This window comes from Natator depressus, chromosome 7, assembly GCF_965152275.1.
Source record: "Natator depressus isolate rNatDep1 chromosome 7, rNatDep2.hap1, whole genome shotgun sequence".
Classification (NCBI taxonomy): Eukaryota; Metazoa; Chordata; order Testudines; family Cheloniidae; genus Natator; species Natator depressus.
Window position 1 is genome coordinate 106,547,364 of NC_134240.1, and position 18,777 is coordinate 106,566,140.

Here is an 18,777-nt window from a genome sequence, read left to right on the forward strand (position 1 = left end):
GGAACAGTGACTTCTTCCGCACTCAGAAAGTACCTAGTATATGGTGGGCAATAAGACAAGCTCTATAATAAATAATAACAATTAGCTGCTAAAACCGTGTGGGAAAGAGAGTTGCAGTGGCACTGTGTCACTGACGTTGCTGCAGCACAGAAAAGGAGGTAGGCTTAATTGGAGACACCACGACAATGGGCTAGGCAGCACTGCTCACTGGTACCTTGTGACAGGAATATAGCTAACAGACTAGTACAGATGTTTTCAAGACCAGTAAATTTTTCTAAGCTGTGGCCCTGGACTCGTGATCAGATGATCTTTTATCACTGAGAAATTGTGTTTACTCAGCCTCCCAATAATTTGCAATCCTCACACTCTCCTGGGTATCTTGAATAAATAAGCTGCAGTGACCTTAGTGTTTATACAAAATTAACAATGTTTCCTCTGTGGCATCAAAGTTTGCTCCATTTAAAACATCAAAAATTCAGCATGTTTTTGCCCAGGAGATGTTTGAAGGAAATCAATAGAGAAAGCATCAAATAATTATGAACCAAAAGAGAAATGAATTGGGGACTGGGGTAAAGGGCCATAAAAGCAATTTGTTCCTATGCTAATCAAAGAATGGAAAGGTAAGAGAGTTGCTAGGAATATTTTGATTTAATGCCACTGAAAATCAGAATGCTGGTTTTCAAGGCGTGGATCTGGCTAGGATAAATAGGTTGCAGTTGATGCCAAAGACTTTTCAATGCTTTAAATCAGAGGTGGTCATGCTAAATTTAATCAGTGCACACACCAGTTCCCCACTAGACCTTGACATTTATGGAATCTCATTTTAATTAAAATCCTATTTAAAATCAGTTGTAACATGAGTTTTAAACCACACAGACATTAAAAAGGGAATGCAGATATTATCTAGCAGATCTGTGTTCTTGGGGAACCAGGGCGCAGTACCCAGCCTGTCTGACTCACGAAAGACCTCGCTGGCCCCCCCACAGCTTGAACCAAATCTGCATCAGAAGAAAGACTTACAAAAAGCAATGAAAAGGCAATGGGAGACATACCTAAACCCTTGGGATAAGGATGACAGAATTAAGGAAACACCCCTAGCCTCATTTGCATTGAAGACATCTCCATTAGCATACAGAATGGAGAAGAGAGATTCCAAGGCAAGAACTGCACGGAACTCTGGGACCAGAAAAGCAGGGAAGCATTGTATGACGGAGGATCTCTGCTCCAGATGTTAATGAATCCATGCCTGCACACACCCAGCTCAGTAGTTATCGGACCCAATTCTAGTAATAAATCCTTTATTGGTATCCAAAATAATGAAGCTCCCTAATTGCATTGTAAGCTCCCTCCAAGGAACACCGCCCAAAGCCAGAAATGATCAGGAATCCCATGGTCTAGCCTGAACAAAACAACTCTGGTATTCTCCCTTGTTTACACATAAATAAACCTAGTGATCTCACTTGAACCATTGTTGTTTCTCTACAAAAACCCCTACCCATGCTCAAGTAAGTGCTCTGATGCTGAGATCCAAAATCTGCATCAGTTCCATTGGAACTTCATCTTCCCCTGACTGATCATGCTGGGGGCTCTGCCTGTCTCCAGCACTCCAGACTCTCAGCTACCACCACCACCTGGGACCCCCAATCAATTCAAGTGGTGAGTGATGAGAACCCAGCTCTCTCTCTCTCTCTCTCTCTCTAGGTATAGCTTTCTAACCTTGACTTGTGTGATGAGTTATAGTTTGGTAAACCTGGCTTTTATAATCAAATTTAAGTTAAATTTAATATTGTAACTGTTTTGTTTGTTTGGCTCCTCTATGGCTATTACCTGGCAATAAATAACTTTCATGATTAAGCTGGTTGCTTCTCTCCCTCTCTCTCTCCCCTTCATGGGCCGTTTTTTGGTTTCCTCATTCGCTCTGCAGCAATGCTCCTCATACCTAAGCTACAAGATCCCTGCAACGCCCAAAAATCCTATGGGATTTGCTCATCAACTGGGTCACTACCAGACAATTATAACGTGAAAGTGGGGATAGAGACGTGCTGAACCAGGGACATATGAGGGTGGCAGCTTGGAAGTGCCACTTGACCCAGCCTGCTGAGTCCAGGGGCATATAAGGGGTCAGCTTGGGAGTGCTGATTAACCCGGTCCTCTCAGATGCACTCTGTTAATGTGTGTGAGTCTGATTCCGGGGCTAAAGAACCAAGCCCTGGGGAACGTAGGTCCTGCAGAATGGCTCCACTGGGAGGGAACTTGCAGCAGGGAGAAGTAGAGCTCCGTATGAGAACACAAGTGACACAATTAGTACATTGATAGAAGTACAGACCCCTCCGCCCAGAAGAGTAACCCTAATAAATGACCATACCACAAAGTAATGGGCAAAGCTGGTAACACAGATGACTTTATTCCATTTTTCATTTTGTGGCTGAGAGGAGAATGTTTGGTGTGTGGTTATAGAGTATCCGTTAAATTGGGAAACAGAAAATTAACTGGGTCAAATGTTTCCAGGGCAGGTGTCATGTTCACCACCAACTTCTATGACTAGGGCCTGGGAATCATTGCAGGCAAGCTGGATTGATTAGTCAGCATTCTAGGACATCTCCGCTGATTGGCAGTTTGCAAGGTCAGTGGTGGGACTCTTGGAACCGCTTGCAACCACAGGACTTTTCTGCTGCTGTCAGACATATCTGGTTTGGGCCTTATGACATCATCATTCTAATCTCCTGCCCCTACGCTTTAGCTGACGTGAGCTATCTGTGAACACAGGTGATCTGTGAGGTTGATAGTGACTAGTGCTTCAATGGATGTGGACAGCAGTTGGTTGTATTGTCTTACGAGTCTATTGATCCTACAGCTAGACACTGTTCTCAGCTATCAGAGCCCTCTGAAGCTCACTCAACCCATGAATTGCTAGATGTGGATCATTAAAATTGTCCCATCTCCCAGATGGACAGAAAGGCATGCCCTGATAACTGTCTGAAGGAGGTGATTGTTGGACTAGGGCAGTGATCAATTTGTAATGAAAGAGCAAGCAAGATTTTTATTTTCATAACTGATGAGGCAAGCCCAGAGGTGCCGGGGCTATGAACTGCCAAGCCCAGAGGTACCAGGCCTCAGCCCTGACAAGCCCTGGCACAAATTAAGCACTGGACTAGGGCAGGAAGACAATGGGACTTTGAGAGAGTCTTATCAGCAGGTTTTCCAAATTGGCCTTGTCCCTCAACTCACATACCGGGTGTATGTTTTGGAATGGGGCATCTTTTACATCTCAATGGCCATTCCCCCTCATATTCACTGTCTGGTCTCCTGTTTCACAGAGTAGCCTAATAGGAGTGAGCTGTACTAGCACTGGGCAAGAAGACTATCCCAGTAATGCAACCCAGATGGCGTTCTTTCTCAGACTGTGGATGATGGTGGTGTTTTTGATCCCCATTCCTGTATCTATCATCAGTATCTAGCTACTGGGCCCTGTCCTGATATGGTGTTTGGGCCTCCTGGTGCTAAGCAGATAATAGATACATAAGATAATAGATACATGATAATAAGTATCTGCCTTTAGATCTGTGCCTGGAGATTGGATCTTTTGTCTCAGGACCTGCTATACACACGAGCCTACACAAACAGAGAAGGAATGGGAGTTGGAAAGTTTCAGAGGGCATTCTATGTTGTTGGGTTTTTTTGACAAAGTTCAATTCAAATAAGGCTCTGAAGGTGAATGGCTGAGTTTTATTTCTGTCTGAATCTTTATGAAAGAATGTCAGCCGGAAGTTTAATAATTCAGTGTGAGGTTTCTCAACACCAAGTTACAAGTCTGCTGCTTTCTCAAGCCCTAGAATACAATTCCAATCTGACTACATGATTGCACTAACTCATACAGTCCTATCAGGCCTAAGAGGAAATATTCTTATGTTAGGAAAAGGCAATGGTTAACTGAACATGCATGAACCACACAAGTACATTTGATAAACACAGCAGGATAATTTCACTGACATGGATCTAACATTTCTTTTACATGTGCCAAAAGAATCTGAGATCCTAAAGCCTAGAAGCGCTTCCTATTAATTAGCTAATGTTTGGTAAAAACATATGGAACATGAATAGCATTGTATCTTGCTAAGTATCATTATTTCCAGTGTGTACAAAGGGAAACAACTGGAACATGAAAACCTCTATTCAATGAAAAGCAAAAGAGATTTCTTATGTGGGAGTTAGACAACTTTTACTTGGACCTTTTTGTAACTGTCTCACCCTTTTAGAGGATAATGATCAAAGTGAAAAGGAAGAAGAAGGGGGAACTTGGATAATGCTACACCAGAGCTCTGAACAAGGTAGCAGATGACAGGGTGATTATGATGAAATAGGAAAAAGTACTGCAGAACTGGTCCAATTCTCATATTTTTTGGTTCTCTTTGCTTCTTTTATTCAAATGTAATTTCTTTTAACCTATTTAATTCTGTCTTTGCATCATTTGCTTCCTGTTCAACTCAATATGTAAGAATCATTTTAAAATAAAAACATCCCCATGTGGGCATTCAGCTCGTCCAGGGATACATCAACTCATCTAGATATTTGCCTAGTTTTACAACAGGCTACATAAAAAGCACTAGTGAAGTCAGTACAAACTAAAATTTCATACAGACAATGACTTGTTTATACTGCTCCATATACTATACACTGAAATGTAAGTACAATATTTATATTCCAATTGATTTATAATTATATTGTAAAAATGAGAAAGTAAGCAATTTTTCAGTAATACTGTGCTGTGCCACTTTTGAAGTTTTATGTCTGATTTTGTAAGCAAGTAGTTTTTCAGTGAGGTGAAACTTGGGGGTTCACAGGACTAATCAGACTCCTGAAAGGGGAACAGTAATCTGGAAAGGTTGAGAGCCACTACAGTACCTTAAATATCTGCAAAAATTCTTAACTGAGTTGCACTTGGGATGAGTTAATATATTATGGACTCTGAACAGTCATCGCTCCCCTTTCACAATAATAATTATAATTAAAATTAATTTTGATCAGGTGATACATAATATAATTTCATGTGCTTGTGGCTGCCTAATAATGGGCTTAATAGCAGACATTATGGGGATGATATGAGTTAAATGCTTTAGTAAATTGAAATCATCGACTGTTCTGTGTTTTATAATCTAGTCCAGAGTCCTAACATCAAAACATGTGACAGGGGACAGTGTAGCTCTAAAATCTGTCAAACATCTGATGTTTTCCAAGTGTCAGAATTGCAAGAAACATCTGAGATTAATCACGATAGACTGTCTGTGGATAGACTGATCCACTGTGAAAATTGACAGCAATAAATAGCCCACAGCTATCTCATTTCCTTTCTGTAACAGGTGGTCTGTGTTGGGCTATAGTCTAAAACTTGAAAGGAACAGGACAATGGGCTGAAATCTCATAAAGGGGTTTTAGCTCTTCCTCCAGCAAACATGTAGTGCTCATTTGACAAGCAACAAAATAACCCTCATCCTTCAAGTACCTGAGTCGGGAACATTAAAACTCACTATTGATTAGGGATATATATCTGTACCCACGGAATTGCCAATAAGCCACAAGCAGCATGCCCCATGTGAGCAGGATGCATGTCTTGAGAGGGGCGTGAGCTCCTGATGGGGGAAGAGTTCAGAGGTTTGGTTTAGGACAGCATCCGGAAGTTCAGATTTATACTGTATATTGATTCTCATCATATCTGAAGTCAACAAGATCAGGCTGGAAATCTTCTAAGACTACTCCTGACATTTCTGCTTCCAGATCTGGCGAGAGCCTGGGAAAGCAGAAGTGCAAATGAAAACAAATGGGAATTGAGGGCAAAGATTAAAACAAGCAAATGGTAAAGTTTACAGGAAAAGTTCTGGTTATTTCTTATTTTACCCAAACTGACTCACTTATCCCTAATTCTGGACCTTTATCAAGGTATAGTTGTGCCCATGACCTGGAAAGTGGGTGAGGGAGAATGAGTTTGTGCCTTCTCGTTTATTTGTTTGCTTGTTTTCACAATGTATAAAGAAAACCTCAAAGGCTTTTTTTTTTCTTTAGGTCTTGTTTAGTGTTTCCCTCCTACAAGATTCTGTGCATGACTGACCTGCTAATAGGGAGGAAGAGTGGCAGTGGAACTCAGGGAGACATTGGTTCAATTCTTAGCTGTGCCATGGACTTCCTGTCTGACTCGATGCAATAACTTAATCTCTCTGTGCTTTAGTTCAGCCACTGAGGATCATACTTCCTCCGACCCTTTGTCTTGTTTAATTGCAAGCCCTTTGAGACAGGCACTCTCTCTCTCACCATGTGTATGTACAGCACCTAGCCCAATGTATCATTTCTGCACTGGTGTAACAGAAATAATAATAATAGCAGGCTTGTGGTAGCACAGATACCAAGAAAGTGAAACCTTATTCCTCGTCCTACCAGCTAATATTTTTATTAAATTATTTTTCATTCTATGCATCAATTCTTAATTTATGCTAAGTACAGTTGCCCACACACTCTTTTTATGGACAAAACTTAATTTGGGGGCCTAAACTACTTAACAGTGTCCCTTTAATCTCTGTGAAGAATAAACACAATCCTAAGCAGTTAAAATGCTGACACAGCAGTAGAAGATTTCATAAGACATTGTTCTGCCAGGGGATTAATTCAAAGCAGGCAGTTTTCTATTCTTCAGAACTAACTGAAAAACATAATTCATATTATAGACTTAATCACACAAGTACACTAATCATCAATCAAAATATATTGCTGCCAAAAAGTTTTATTGTTGAGACTTCTTAATGTTTGATTTTTCTTATACATCAAGGAGTCCTTGTTTTCAACCAAATTACTCTCAGAGTTCCCTAGAACATTTGCTTAATGTTCACAGATATTTTGATAAAACAGCACACACTCCAACTTTACTTGTATATTGTCATCTTGTTGGCTATAAAATGAGAAACTGAAAAAATAGGGAAGATAAACAAGGATATTTAGTTTCTGCTGGTGACCATAACTTTTCCTTCTCTCTTCCTTTCATTCTCTCAGTACCTCCCTGCTAAAGGTCCCTTTGTATTTCACTGTCATCTCCATGCTAACCTTTAAGCTGATACATACCGCCCCCCTCCCCCTTCTTGTGTCAGTTCTTTAAAATCCAATAGCTGGGCACTGATGCTGTGGCAGCAACTGTGTTGGGTCCCACTGCTGATCTGTTTCTGTTGCATACCATGTTTGAGCCATTGGTTGAGGCTTAGGGCTTTTCAGTCTATGGCTTGTGGTTTCCTTTGGTTTTGGTGTGAAGTGAAAGGACAAAATTTTGAGTGAGTTTCAAAACTCAGGTGGCGTCAACATGCAGATATCAAAACTGAAGGAGAGATCTGCATTTTTATGTAGGTCCCTGTGGAGGCAAACAGCTGATCTTTGTACAGTTTGCTCTGCTGAAGCACGTTAAGCCTTTTGAATGTGTTATTTTATGTTTTTCTTTTTTTGGGCTATCAAAACATTTTCCTTTTGTAGCTTTCACCGGAACGCAGCCATAACTATGTGAGTGAATGAAAAGGCTTAGTGATGTCATTACATCTTCAGCTTCCACTCTTCTGCTACATAAAAGATGCAGATCAGAAGCGTGATTTTCTGTTTAATAGGAAGAGGCAGGTAGACTCCATGCCATGTCAAGAATCAGTGACCAATTGTGTCATACTTGGCCCTAGAAGATGGTGTAAATGTTAACCAGCAGAATGAGCCTTGTAAGAAACATCATGTGAACTTTAACAAATAAGATACTGATGCAGTTTAGGGAATCCCCTGAATGCATGTAAACAGATTGCAGGGGATGGTTGACTAGATAGGTTAGATAGAATCCATTACAACCTTTCAGCAAAAAAGGGAATGCCTCAAGAGTCATTCCTGTGTTAACAGAACTCTGCCTACTCAAGCAATTGGCTTCCATTCACCCAATCCTAATAAACTGGAAGGAGCTGTGTAGTTCTGACAGCTTGTCCTGGGGCATCATCTAATCTAATGACTACATTTTCTACATACTGGAGATGACATTCCACCATTTGCCCCCTTTCTGCCCTTCTTCAAAGTCCCACATCATAAGGACTTCAAGCTCAGCTAAGGAGAAATGAACATAAAAGTAGCTATGTCCATCTCTTTCCTAGACCTGGCCAACAATTTTCAAGGAGTCATGCTTCATTATTCATGATGTGTAATCAGTCACCTTAATCACATGGTATTATTTCTGCTCCCTCATATAATGATAGAAAGAGTAGCCTAATAAAGAACAAACACACTCGTTCACAAGCAAATCCAGGTATACCAAGACTAGCCATTCTACAGACATCAGTGTGAACAAAGACATTGTGTACAAAGAGACTCGTTAATAGTGAATGAAAAGGAGTCTGAACATGGGTAAGATGGCTATACCTTTCAGAATTCAGTTTCTGCACTATTCACCAATCTCTACTAGCATTACTTACCCACCCTGACAAAGTGCTTTGGACACTACAAGAATAAAATGTATTATTTATAATAATTCCCAATATGGGCTATGAAGATATTAAGCCAGATAAACTGGAAGACAATCGGAATATGCCAGCTTATGCTGAGTGAGGATCTAGCCCATTGTTTCTAGAGAAAATGTGCTACCCCAAATACACCTAGCTGGATCCCATAAGCATTCTCAAATGCATCCAGGTCTGGGATTTCTTTTTCCCACACTAACATCCAGATACAGGATATTTAAACGATGTTATCTGAGTGCAAAAAAACCCAAAACATGAATATAAAAATCCTGGAAACCTGAAAACCTATTGAAAATACATTACAAGTGCCACAAAAGATTTGGCCACTTTGTCTGCTCCAATGAAGACAGTGGCATTCAGATAATTTTTGAAGCAGTTGCTCTAACATAATGTAGAATACACTGACACTTTCCACTGTAAATCCTTTATGACTCAGAAGTGGATCACAATCAATAGTTTGGGAAGCATTGTGTGTAAACATTTATCTTCAAGGGATGTTATTAACAAGATTGAGCTGTCGAAAAGATATCCAATTATCTTGAGTGGCATTTATATTGTAATTACATCACATTCATTGACGAGCTCAAGGTTTGATGAAGCAGTCTTGAAAGACTTTCTTTTTAATCCGTTAGAAGCAGCTCTAGAATCATTGGAGATATGTTGTTGATACTAAAACTCACCATGCTAAACCTTCAACAATGGACACCAGTACTCATATCCTCACTTTAAGCCAATGTTGTGATGTTCTAAAATGTCCAAGAAACATTTAAAAGGACCCCCATTCAAGATATAGCTTAGACTGAAGGTTGATCTTGTCAACTAGCTTACTAGCTAACTCCTATCTGCAATCATCCTTAAAGTATAATAGCACACTCCATGCATATTTCATTGCCAGTACCACTTCCTTTTTTATGTGAAAGACCAAATATGACCTGAGATGTTTTTTTAGTTTGCTCTAATTGTCAAGTCAGTCAGGTCTGCCTGATCAAATCTCCAATGACTGGCAAAAGTCACAGTCACTGTGTAGTGGGGTGGGGTGGGGTGTGGCCCCACCCCCTGAGAAAAAGGGCTGATCCAGGCCAGAGAGGCTGCGCAGACTCGCAGCCAATCAGAGAAGGCCTGGGGAGAGCCAATCAGGGCCAGGGTAGGCCCTATATAAAGGCTGTCTAGTAAAATGCATGGTAGTCTCTCCCTGACTGGCAAGGGAGAAGGACTGGCTCCTGAGTGGAAAGGTAGCACCTTGGACAGAACAGTGCTGGGGAAGGAGCTGGGGAGCTCCGGCAAAAGGAAAACCCCAGGCTGCAGGCCTTGCTACAAAGGGCTGAGCAGGTGCACAGGGCTGAAGGGGAAGCGGCCCAGGGACAATAGTTTGATGAGGGCAGAGAGGCTGCTGGCTAGAGGGTCCCTGGGTTTGGACCCAGAGTAGCAGGTGGACCTGGGTCCCCCCTTCCCCTTTGTACTACACCTGGCTGAGGAGGAGCGTGGCCTGATACAAGCTGTGGCTGGCCCCTGCAACAAAAGAGCTAGACTTTGAGGCTGCATTTGGCCACTAGAGCTGGTGTAGATCGAAGACTGCTGATAACACCTCACCCCTGGAAGGGGGTGAGACTGGAGCAGTGGGCACTGCTGGAAGGCAGTGTCCTGAAGAGGATGCCGCTGAGCCGGGAGCAATGCAGGTCCCCAAAGCAGCAGAGCAGACGAAGGGCAAGGCACCACACGCAAAAGGTGCTCTATGACTGGACAGAGCTAATTCCCAGAGCAACCAGCAGGAGGCGCCAGCGGTGGTGAGTCTTGACCCTGTCACATGGTTGAAAGGTTAAATTTAACATACTTTAGCATCAATCAGGCACTATCAAAAATACTGAGTCATAGGAATAACTACAAAATGCATGAGGCACAAAATATGTTCAGATCATGGATATGTTCAAACTATTTTTTTTATTCTTGAAAGAATAAGATTAAACTCCTATGATTGTTATATCAAACAATGATCCTACACTACCCTAAAAATCTTTCCTAGTAAACACAATATGGTATCTCTTTTTAATACAGAGTAACTTAAAGCATCATGAAGATAAATTGGTTGACTTTGATTTTAAAAGATATTTGATTTTGTAGAACCATATATATAATTTGCCTACACTTAAGTTTTATAAAGTTGATGAACTCCTACAGTTAAAACCATTTCTTTGCCTGCAAGTCATCACATCCATTCATAGAAGGATGGGTTCAGACAGCCCATTTTATGATCCTGAATATTTTTCAAAAAAGGAAAGAGATTTAGTTAATCAGATGAGAACCAGGAAAAACTGTACGGAATAACAAAACAACACTACAGTTTCTTCTGTTTGCAGTTATGGCTCGAGGGCTGTTTCACTGAATGCACTCAAAGGAAATGTATCCTTGCTTCCAGGGAAGTGTGCATCATCCTACCTTTTTCCTTTTAAACAATTTAGTAAGTTGTGGCTCAGAACTGTAGGCAGGCAGAGATCTTCAAATAATTATTATTGAACTTCTCTCTGCTTCAGTAGCAATAAACCCTGAGGAGTAAAATAACCTTCAGCACATGGTCCTTATAAAGGCACAGGAGTTTTATTTGATTTTAATAGTTAAGGGGTTCCTTAATAATTTATTTATCAAGCATCGATAAAGATATCAACTTAAATGATTTCTCAGACTGCCTCATTATTTTATTAGTCTGGACTTGAGAATTATTCCTATTCCATGCTAATACAGAACTGTCAAACAGGTGCATAAATTATGGTGGTTTGTGGTATTCATTTGATCAAAAAACTTTCAAAACCTTCAAGAGGACAATTTTTTTGCTGTCATCAGAAGAGTCTAAGATGGTGATTACCACCACCGCAAAAAGAGAAAGTTGCCAGTCTTTTAAGTACAGGAGAGACAGTTGTCGCAGTGTATTTTCAAACTGGAAGTACAGTGGATTTCAACAACTGTCAGCAAAGTTACACGAACAAGGATATTAAATATTCCACTTATACATATTTCAGCAGTTTATGAAATGTGACATTCATCATCAGCCAATGTTATGGTACAGAAAGTGCATCTTTCTCTTTTGTGTCTCATAATGAAAAATGCTCCAGTATATTATTTTGAGTTAGAAGGTTGAAGCTAAAAAGCCATCTGGGGGGGAACAAACCGTTCTCAGGATCGGTTCCATAGTTTAGTACCTTTCTCCTAAAGTCAACATTCTAATTCTGTGAAAAGTGGTAGTGATACAAAATCAACAGCATATTTGTAAACGGAATGCACATGGGGGTCTTTCCTTAATGAAGGATTGAGACCACACAGCCCTCCCAATCCTAAAGATTCTCAATCCTAGATGGTTATTCCAGGCCAGGACTGTGGAATAGCATAGGATAATTTTGTATTGCTGCTTACAGGATAGACAGAGGGCTTGAGACTCCAGAGGACTGTCAATATGCCAGATTTCACTAACACTGGTAGAATAATTATTAATAATAATCAGATCTCCCCATCCCCATAATAACTCCATTGATTGTGTTACAAAACAAGGTGTAACATAAAACAAATATAAAGTTGTATGAACCAAGGAAGTTTCAAAAGCATAATTCCCCCTTCTCTCACTGCAAAAAATAAAACTTAGAAAGGAAAAACAGAGATTGGAAAATATTGTGCAGCAGCAGCAAAGAGCTGCTTGAGGCTAAGATTATCAGAATACAAAGTCAGTATATTCTCATTCAACCCAGGGATCATATCCTTACAACTATTAGTCTAATGTACAAGCTTTCATAAAACAGTATCTACCCAGATGTGAATTGCAAATGATAAAATCTTCAGTACTTTTAGAAGTCATGATCTCTTCTTTGCCAAACAGATGCTGAAAATTACCTACTAGTGTCATAATGTGTATATATCTCCAGAAGGCAAGAGTGGAAGACTAGCCATATGAAAGTGCTAGACTTGTTAAGTTGTTAAGCATTTGGAGTTTTGGTGACTTTACATAACTCATTTCTTTCCACCATTGAAAGCTGTGAGTTATTGAATCCAGATTATGGGATGCTGTTGTGGGAAGGAGATCTGCTGGGAAAAGATGGGGTCCACCAAACCAAGAAGGGGAAGAACACCTTCGTGCACTGACTTATCAATTTAGCGAGGAGGGCTTTAAACTAGGGACAAAAGCCCACTAATAGCATTAAAGAACAGTGACCTTGACAGAAAGCTAGATTTTGGGGGGCAGAGGAGGGACATGGAAAATTACAATAGTCATAGGAACTGCAAGAATGAAATCGGGGGAAATTTGCTCAACATCTTAGATGTCTATACACAAATGCAAGAACAATGGGGAATAAACAGGAAGAACTGGAAGTATTAATACATAAGCTAAATTGTTACTTAATTGACATTAGAGTCTTGGTTGGATAAATCTCATGACTGGAATAATAGTATAGAGGGGTATAGTTCGTTCAGGAAGGACAGGCAAGGAAAAGGGAGGTGTTGCATTATACATCAAGAATATATATACTTGTTCTGAGGTCCAGAAGCAGATGAGTCAAAAGTCACTGGGTAAAAGATAAAAGCGGGGGGAATGGGGTGATGTCATGGTAGGAGTCTATTACAGACCTCCAAACCAGGACGAGGCATTTCTAGAACAAAATAACAAATGTCCAAAACACAAGACCTGGTAGCAATAGGGGACTTTAACTAACCAGACATCCACTAGAAAAGTAATATAGCAAAAAACAATTTCCAGCATGTTCTTGGAATGTATTGGGGACACCTTTTCATTTCAGAAAGGTGAGGAAGTAACCAAGGGACAGCCATTTTAGACTTGATTCTGACCAACAGGATAGCAAATCTTAAGGTGATGGAAGGCAATTTGGCAGGTAGTGATCATGAAATGATAAATTTCATGATCCTGAGGAAAGGAAGACGTTAGAGTAGCAGAATAAGTAGAATGGGCTTTGAAAAAGCAGACTTTAACAAACTCAGAACAGGTAGATAAGGTGCCATGGGAAGAAAATGTAAGGAATGAATGAGTTCAGGACAGCTGGCAGTTTTTCAAGCAGACAGTATTAAATGTACAACTGCCAACTAGTCAGTTGTGATGGAAAGATAGGAAGAATAATAAGAGGCCAACATGGCTCCATCAGGAGTACTTTGAGGATTTCTTTTTGATTTTTCAAATCGTTAAAGTGGAAACATGGATGAATTGCTAAGGAGGAGTATAAAAGAGGAACATAAGCATGCAAAGACAAAACCTTAAAGGCTAAAGCACAAAATGCACAGAACATAAAAGGCTTTAAATATATTAGGAGCAGGAGAAAGAGGAAGGAGAGTGTAGATTGCCTATTTAGCAAGGAAGGAGAGCCAATAACTGATGACATTAAGAAGGCTGTGGTGTTTTAACTCCAATTTTGCTTCAGTCTTCACTAGAAAAAGTAAACGGTGACCAGACTTTCAACACAGTTAATATTAATAACAAGAGAAAAAGCATGCAAGCCAAACTAGTGAAAGTACAGGTTAAAGAATATTTTGCTAAATGAGATATTCAAGTTGGCAGAGCCAGATGAAATTCATCCTAGGAACTAGCTGATGCAGTCTCAGAACCGTTAGCAATTATCTTTGAGAACTCACAGAGAATGGGTGAGGTCCCAGAGGACTAGAGAAGGGTAGATGAAGACTATCCTTAAAAAGGGGAACAAAGAGGACTCAGGGAATTATAGAACAGTTACGTATCTTCAATACCCCAAAGGAGACAAACAAATTAATAAACTTGTCAGCACCTAGAGGATAATAGTGGGTTTTAAGGAATAGCCAGCATGGATTTGTCAAACAAATCATTTATTTCTTTAACAAGGTTACTGGCCCAGTGAATGGAGGGGAAGCAGTATATGAGAGGTATCTTGATCTTAGTAAGGCTTTGACACAGTCCCACTTGATATTCTCATCAGCAAACTAGGGAAATATGGTCGAGATGAACTTACGATAAGGTGGATATACAACTGGTTGAAAGACTGTACTCAGAGTAGTTATCAATGATCAGATGTTAAACTGGGAGGACATATCTAATGGAGTCCACAGGTGTCAGACCTGGGTCCAGTACTATTCAATATTTTCATTCATGTCACGGATAATGGAGTGGAAAGTATATTTATAAAATTTGCAAATGATACCAAACTGAAGTGTTGTGTGTTAGAGGACAAGATTAGAATTCAAAATGACCTTGATCAATTAGAGAATTGGTCTGAAGTCAACAAGATGAAATTCAGTAAAGACGAGTGAAAAGTACTTCACTTACGAAGGAAAAATCAAATTCACAGCTACAAATGGGGAGTAACTGGCTAGGTGACAGTACTGCTGAAAAGGATCTCGGGGGTTATAATGGATCACAAATGAAATATGGGTCAACAATGTGATGCAGTTAAGAAAAAGGATAATATTCTGGGATGTATTAACAGGACTGTCATATGTAAGACACAGGAGGTAATTGTCACACTATACTCAGCACTGGTGAGGCCTCATCTGGGGTACTGTGTCCAATTCTGGGCACCACACTTTAGAAAAGATATAAAAAACTTAGAGAAAGTCCAGAGGATAGCAAACAAAAATGATAAAAGGTTTAGACAACCTGACCTATGGGGAAAGATTAAAAAAAACAGGCAATTTTTAGTCTTGAGAAAAGAAGACTCACAGGGGGACCTGATAGTCTTCAAATATGTTCGGGCCTGTTATAAAGAAGACAGTGATCAATTGTTTTCCATGTCAGCTGAAGGTAGGATAAGATGTAATGATCTTTAATCTGCAACAAGGGAGATATAGGTCACATAGCAGGAAAAACTAACTATAAAGGTAGTTTAAGCTCTGGAATAGGATTCCAAAGGAAGTTGTGGAATCTCCATCACTGGAGGTTGGTGGTAATAGGTTGGACAAACATTTCCCCTGGGATGTTCTAGGTCTACTTGGTCCTGCGTCAGTGCAGGGGTCTGGACTTGATGACCTCTCAAGGTGTCTTCCAGCCCTACACTTCTATGAGTCTATGAAAAGTATCAGAATTTAGATCAAAATGAAGATGTCACATTAGCAAACATGCTCCATTTCTAATAAAAGATCTGCCTCAATATTTTAAAAAAAGAGCTTTGAAGAATATCAGCTAGAAGTATATTAGGCAAATGACTCACTAGCAATGACAGGCCCAGATAGAAATAAAATCAAAGGATTCAAATATTACTAGCTGTAAGGCAGTGTCATGGCTTAATGGATACCCTGTACTATTTTTGTATTTGTTTTGTATCGAACTAGAGCCATAGTTAAATCGGTAAGAAGCAAACAGGGCTTTTAAAAATTCCATCCAGTGGCAGTAACCTTCATTCAATCAAAGAAACTGCTGCAGTTTCTAATGCACAGCAGAGAGATCAAAGTTTGAGAATACAAATCTGTAAATGTTTAGCAGCTGAAATATGAACTTAAAATACATAAGTTTTTCATTGTTCAAGTGTCTAAAGAGTGAAGGATTCTACCATAAAGGGGGGGAAAAAGGATTAAATTTTATTGGGTTGATAGTTGATGCATAACTTAAACAGAGAATTCTTGTATCTCTTTCTACTAGAGTAGCACTATTTAACAAGGAATAAGAATTAAAGAAATAGTGTAGGTATAGAAGTACTTGTACTTCTTTCAGAATCTTTAAAAGTCAGTTTTCCAACTCCTTAGCTTCCTTTATACAAATGTGTGTGTGTGTATATACACATACACGTGCTTCACAATGTGAACTACAGTATTTTGATATTCATGTCTGTCTTAGGAACATGACATCATTATATTGCTCTTTTCTCATGAATGCCTGTCCTTGGAATGTTGAGCGCACCCTGAAGATTCTGAAAGAAACATGACACCCAGCTAGTTGTTTCAAGTCTGTGACACATTAGTTATGCAATTAAAGATAACACTGCTCTAAACGAAGATAATACCTGATTGAACTCCACACACACAGTCTCAGACACAACTTGGGATTTTTTTTTATAGCAAACGTCTTAAGGTCCTTGACACATCACTGTTGTCCCAGCATAGATTGGGCATCCCTGTCTTTTTATTCATCTTCTTTACAGAAGATTATCCTCGGGACAAAATGAAATTCACTGCAGCAGCTTTGGTGCCTTCAAAAACGTCTGACAAGAGAGGGGTACGAACCACCGGTCCCTACTATCCTGAGGTCCTATTTTCGTAGATCGGCGAATAGCAACAGTTATCCACTTGCTTAAAGCTACAGTGTGTGCCACTGAAACAGAAACCATTGCTGAAAACGACCATGCACAGATAGACTGAATGCTTCCCCCTTACAAGCACAACACTGCAGCTCTCAGTCAAAGGCTAGTAAGGCTGTGAGGAAACCGTTGTTAGGAGCATGCATCGATTTTGATAGGGGTGATTAACTCTTCTCTTTGCACTTCTCCCCCTCCCTCCCACCTTCGACATTCAGCTAAAGCCGGAAGCGTATTAAGAAGGAAGCCGGACAAAGGTAGGAGGAAGGACATTCGGACAGGGGAACTGCCAGGCGCCTGGCATGCATGTACAAGCCCCGTCCAGCTCCTGCAGTTCCTGCCCCTTAAGTCCTATTTTCCTTAGGGCCATCCCAATCCCACCTGCCGCAGTTGATCAAATCTGCTTTAAAAATCAAATGGGGCGAGAGGGAATTTAGGAGGAAACACGCCAGCGCAGACACGTTAAGCCATTAACCTGCCATCGGCACTGAGCATGATTTGGCTTCATCTCTAGAAATGATTGGGGGGAGGTGTAAAGGATGGAGAGAGAGAGAGAGAGTGTGTGTGTGGGGGGGGGTAATTATCAAGGTAATGGGGGTGACCAAAGAAAGTCAAGAGCCAGGTAACTCAAAGTGGAGGCAGAGAAAAGTTCGGGCGGCCAGCTGGGAGGGTCAGGAGCTAGTTCTCCCTCGGTCTGGTACTTACACGAAGACACCGAAGAGCAGAACTCGTATCCCGATCTCGATAGCTAGATCCCGCATGGTTTGGCGGAGGGGAGGATCCAGGCAGGCTTCCGGAACTTCAGCACCCCGCCTTCAATTCCATCCGCAAAACCAGGCGGAGCGGGCTGGGGGGAATCCGGGGCGTGCGATCGGCCAGCAGCCGGCTCCTTCCCCACCCGCGCCGGGAAGAACGTGCTGGGGAAATCTGCAGCCCCGCACAGCCCGAGCAAGCCCCAGACCCGCCCTGTCCATTCCCTCCCCGCCCGGGCTGAGGGTCAGCAGCGGGGCCGGCGCTCTTGCAGCTGCTGGACGCGGACAACCTTCTTCCCGCGGAGCAATGGGGCCGGGCTGCAAGCACCTGGCGCTGGGCGGTGCTGACTGCCAGCCCCCGCCGCCAGACTGACACATCCACCCGGGCGGCGGCGGCTATTGATCCGCCGGTGCCCAAGCGCAGAGAGGGGGAGGTCCCCGGGACTAACTTCCAGGCGGGGGCGGGGGAAAATCCCGGGGACTTCCACTCCCCTTCCCTGCCCTCCTACTCGGTGAACTATCTGTTGCCTGCCTCTGGCTGTTCAGACTCCGCCCAGCAGCCCCAGGGAACTCTTCCCCCTCCAAGCTAGCTGTGTGCTTTATAGACCGTTTGCTCACCCCACCCTTCAGCCTGCAGCTCCCAGGCTTGGCGGTGGTTTCCCCTGGTCTCTGATGAGCAAGAATGTCACAGCCCACGCCCCGCTGCCTATCCAGACAGCCCTCCTCCCCCAAGGGGGAGTTTACCGTGCCCGACAGACTAGATTCGCTCGCTCAGACTCTCCCGCTGGTTCGGTGAAGTTGGGCATTCCCACGCTTCTTGGGAAAGGCGAATCCCAGCTCCCAGACACCTGCAAAGCCTCGTTCGTTTGGACCCACCTGGAGTCATGCACCATGCGCTGTGCTTAGGACACTCCGCTGCGGTCAGGAAAGATTTTTTTTTTTTTTTCTCGGAGCAGCGGCTCATTTCGGTGGATAGGGACAGCTCTGCAAAGGGAGGGCCTAGGGACTTTCACGTTCGCACGGGATTCCACACTGGGCTGTTAGGTCTAAATCAAAATGAATATTCGGTGAGGACGCTAGTACAAATCCCCGCCCCTGCTAGGAGTGGGACTGGCTCAGTGAAGGTTACTCAAAATCATGGAACCACCCCCTAGTAGTATTGAGTATTTGGGTAACACCTGGCAAGAATGCTCCTGTATAGTCGTACTGCCCTGAAGTACGTGAATGAAGGTACAATACTTCTCAGTTTAAATCTGCATTCTCAGTGAG

The 18,777-nt window shown here is 41.8% G+C and overlaps 1 protein-coding gene across 2 annotated transcripts in view; it reads right to left on the bottom strand.

Moving 5' to 3' along the window:
* PLPP4 (phospholipid phosphatase 4) overlaps positions 1–18,196 on the bottom strand; it is a 90,553-nt gene extending 72,357 nt beyond the window's left edge. Inside the window, exon 1 of one of the 2 annotated variants that reach the window (XM_074959239.1) lies at positions 18,127–18,196. Coding sequence is in view for 1 of the 2 variants with exons in the window: in XM_074959238.1 (XP_074815339.1) it covers positions 17,462–17,517 (56 nt within the window). In the remaining variant the exon portion in view is untranslated. Of the gene's footprint in view, positions 1–17,461; positions 17,920–18,126 lie in introns of those variants that run through there. The other variant, XM_074959238.1, reaches the window with a different exon arrangement.
* Positions 18,197–18,777: the final 581 nt, after the last annotated feature.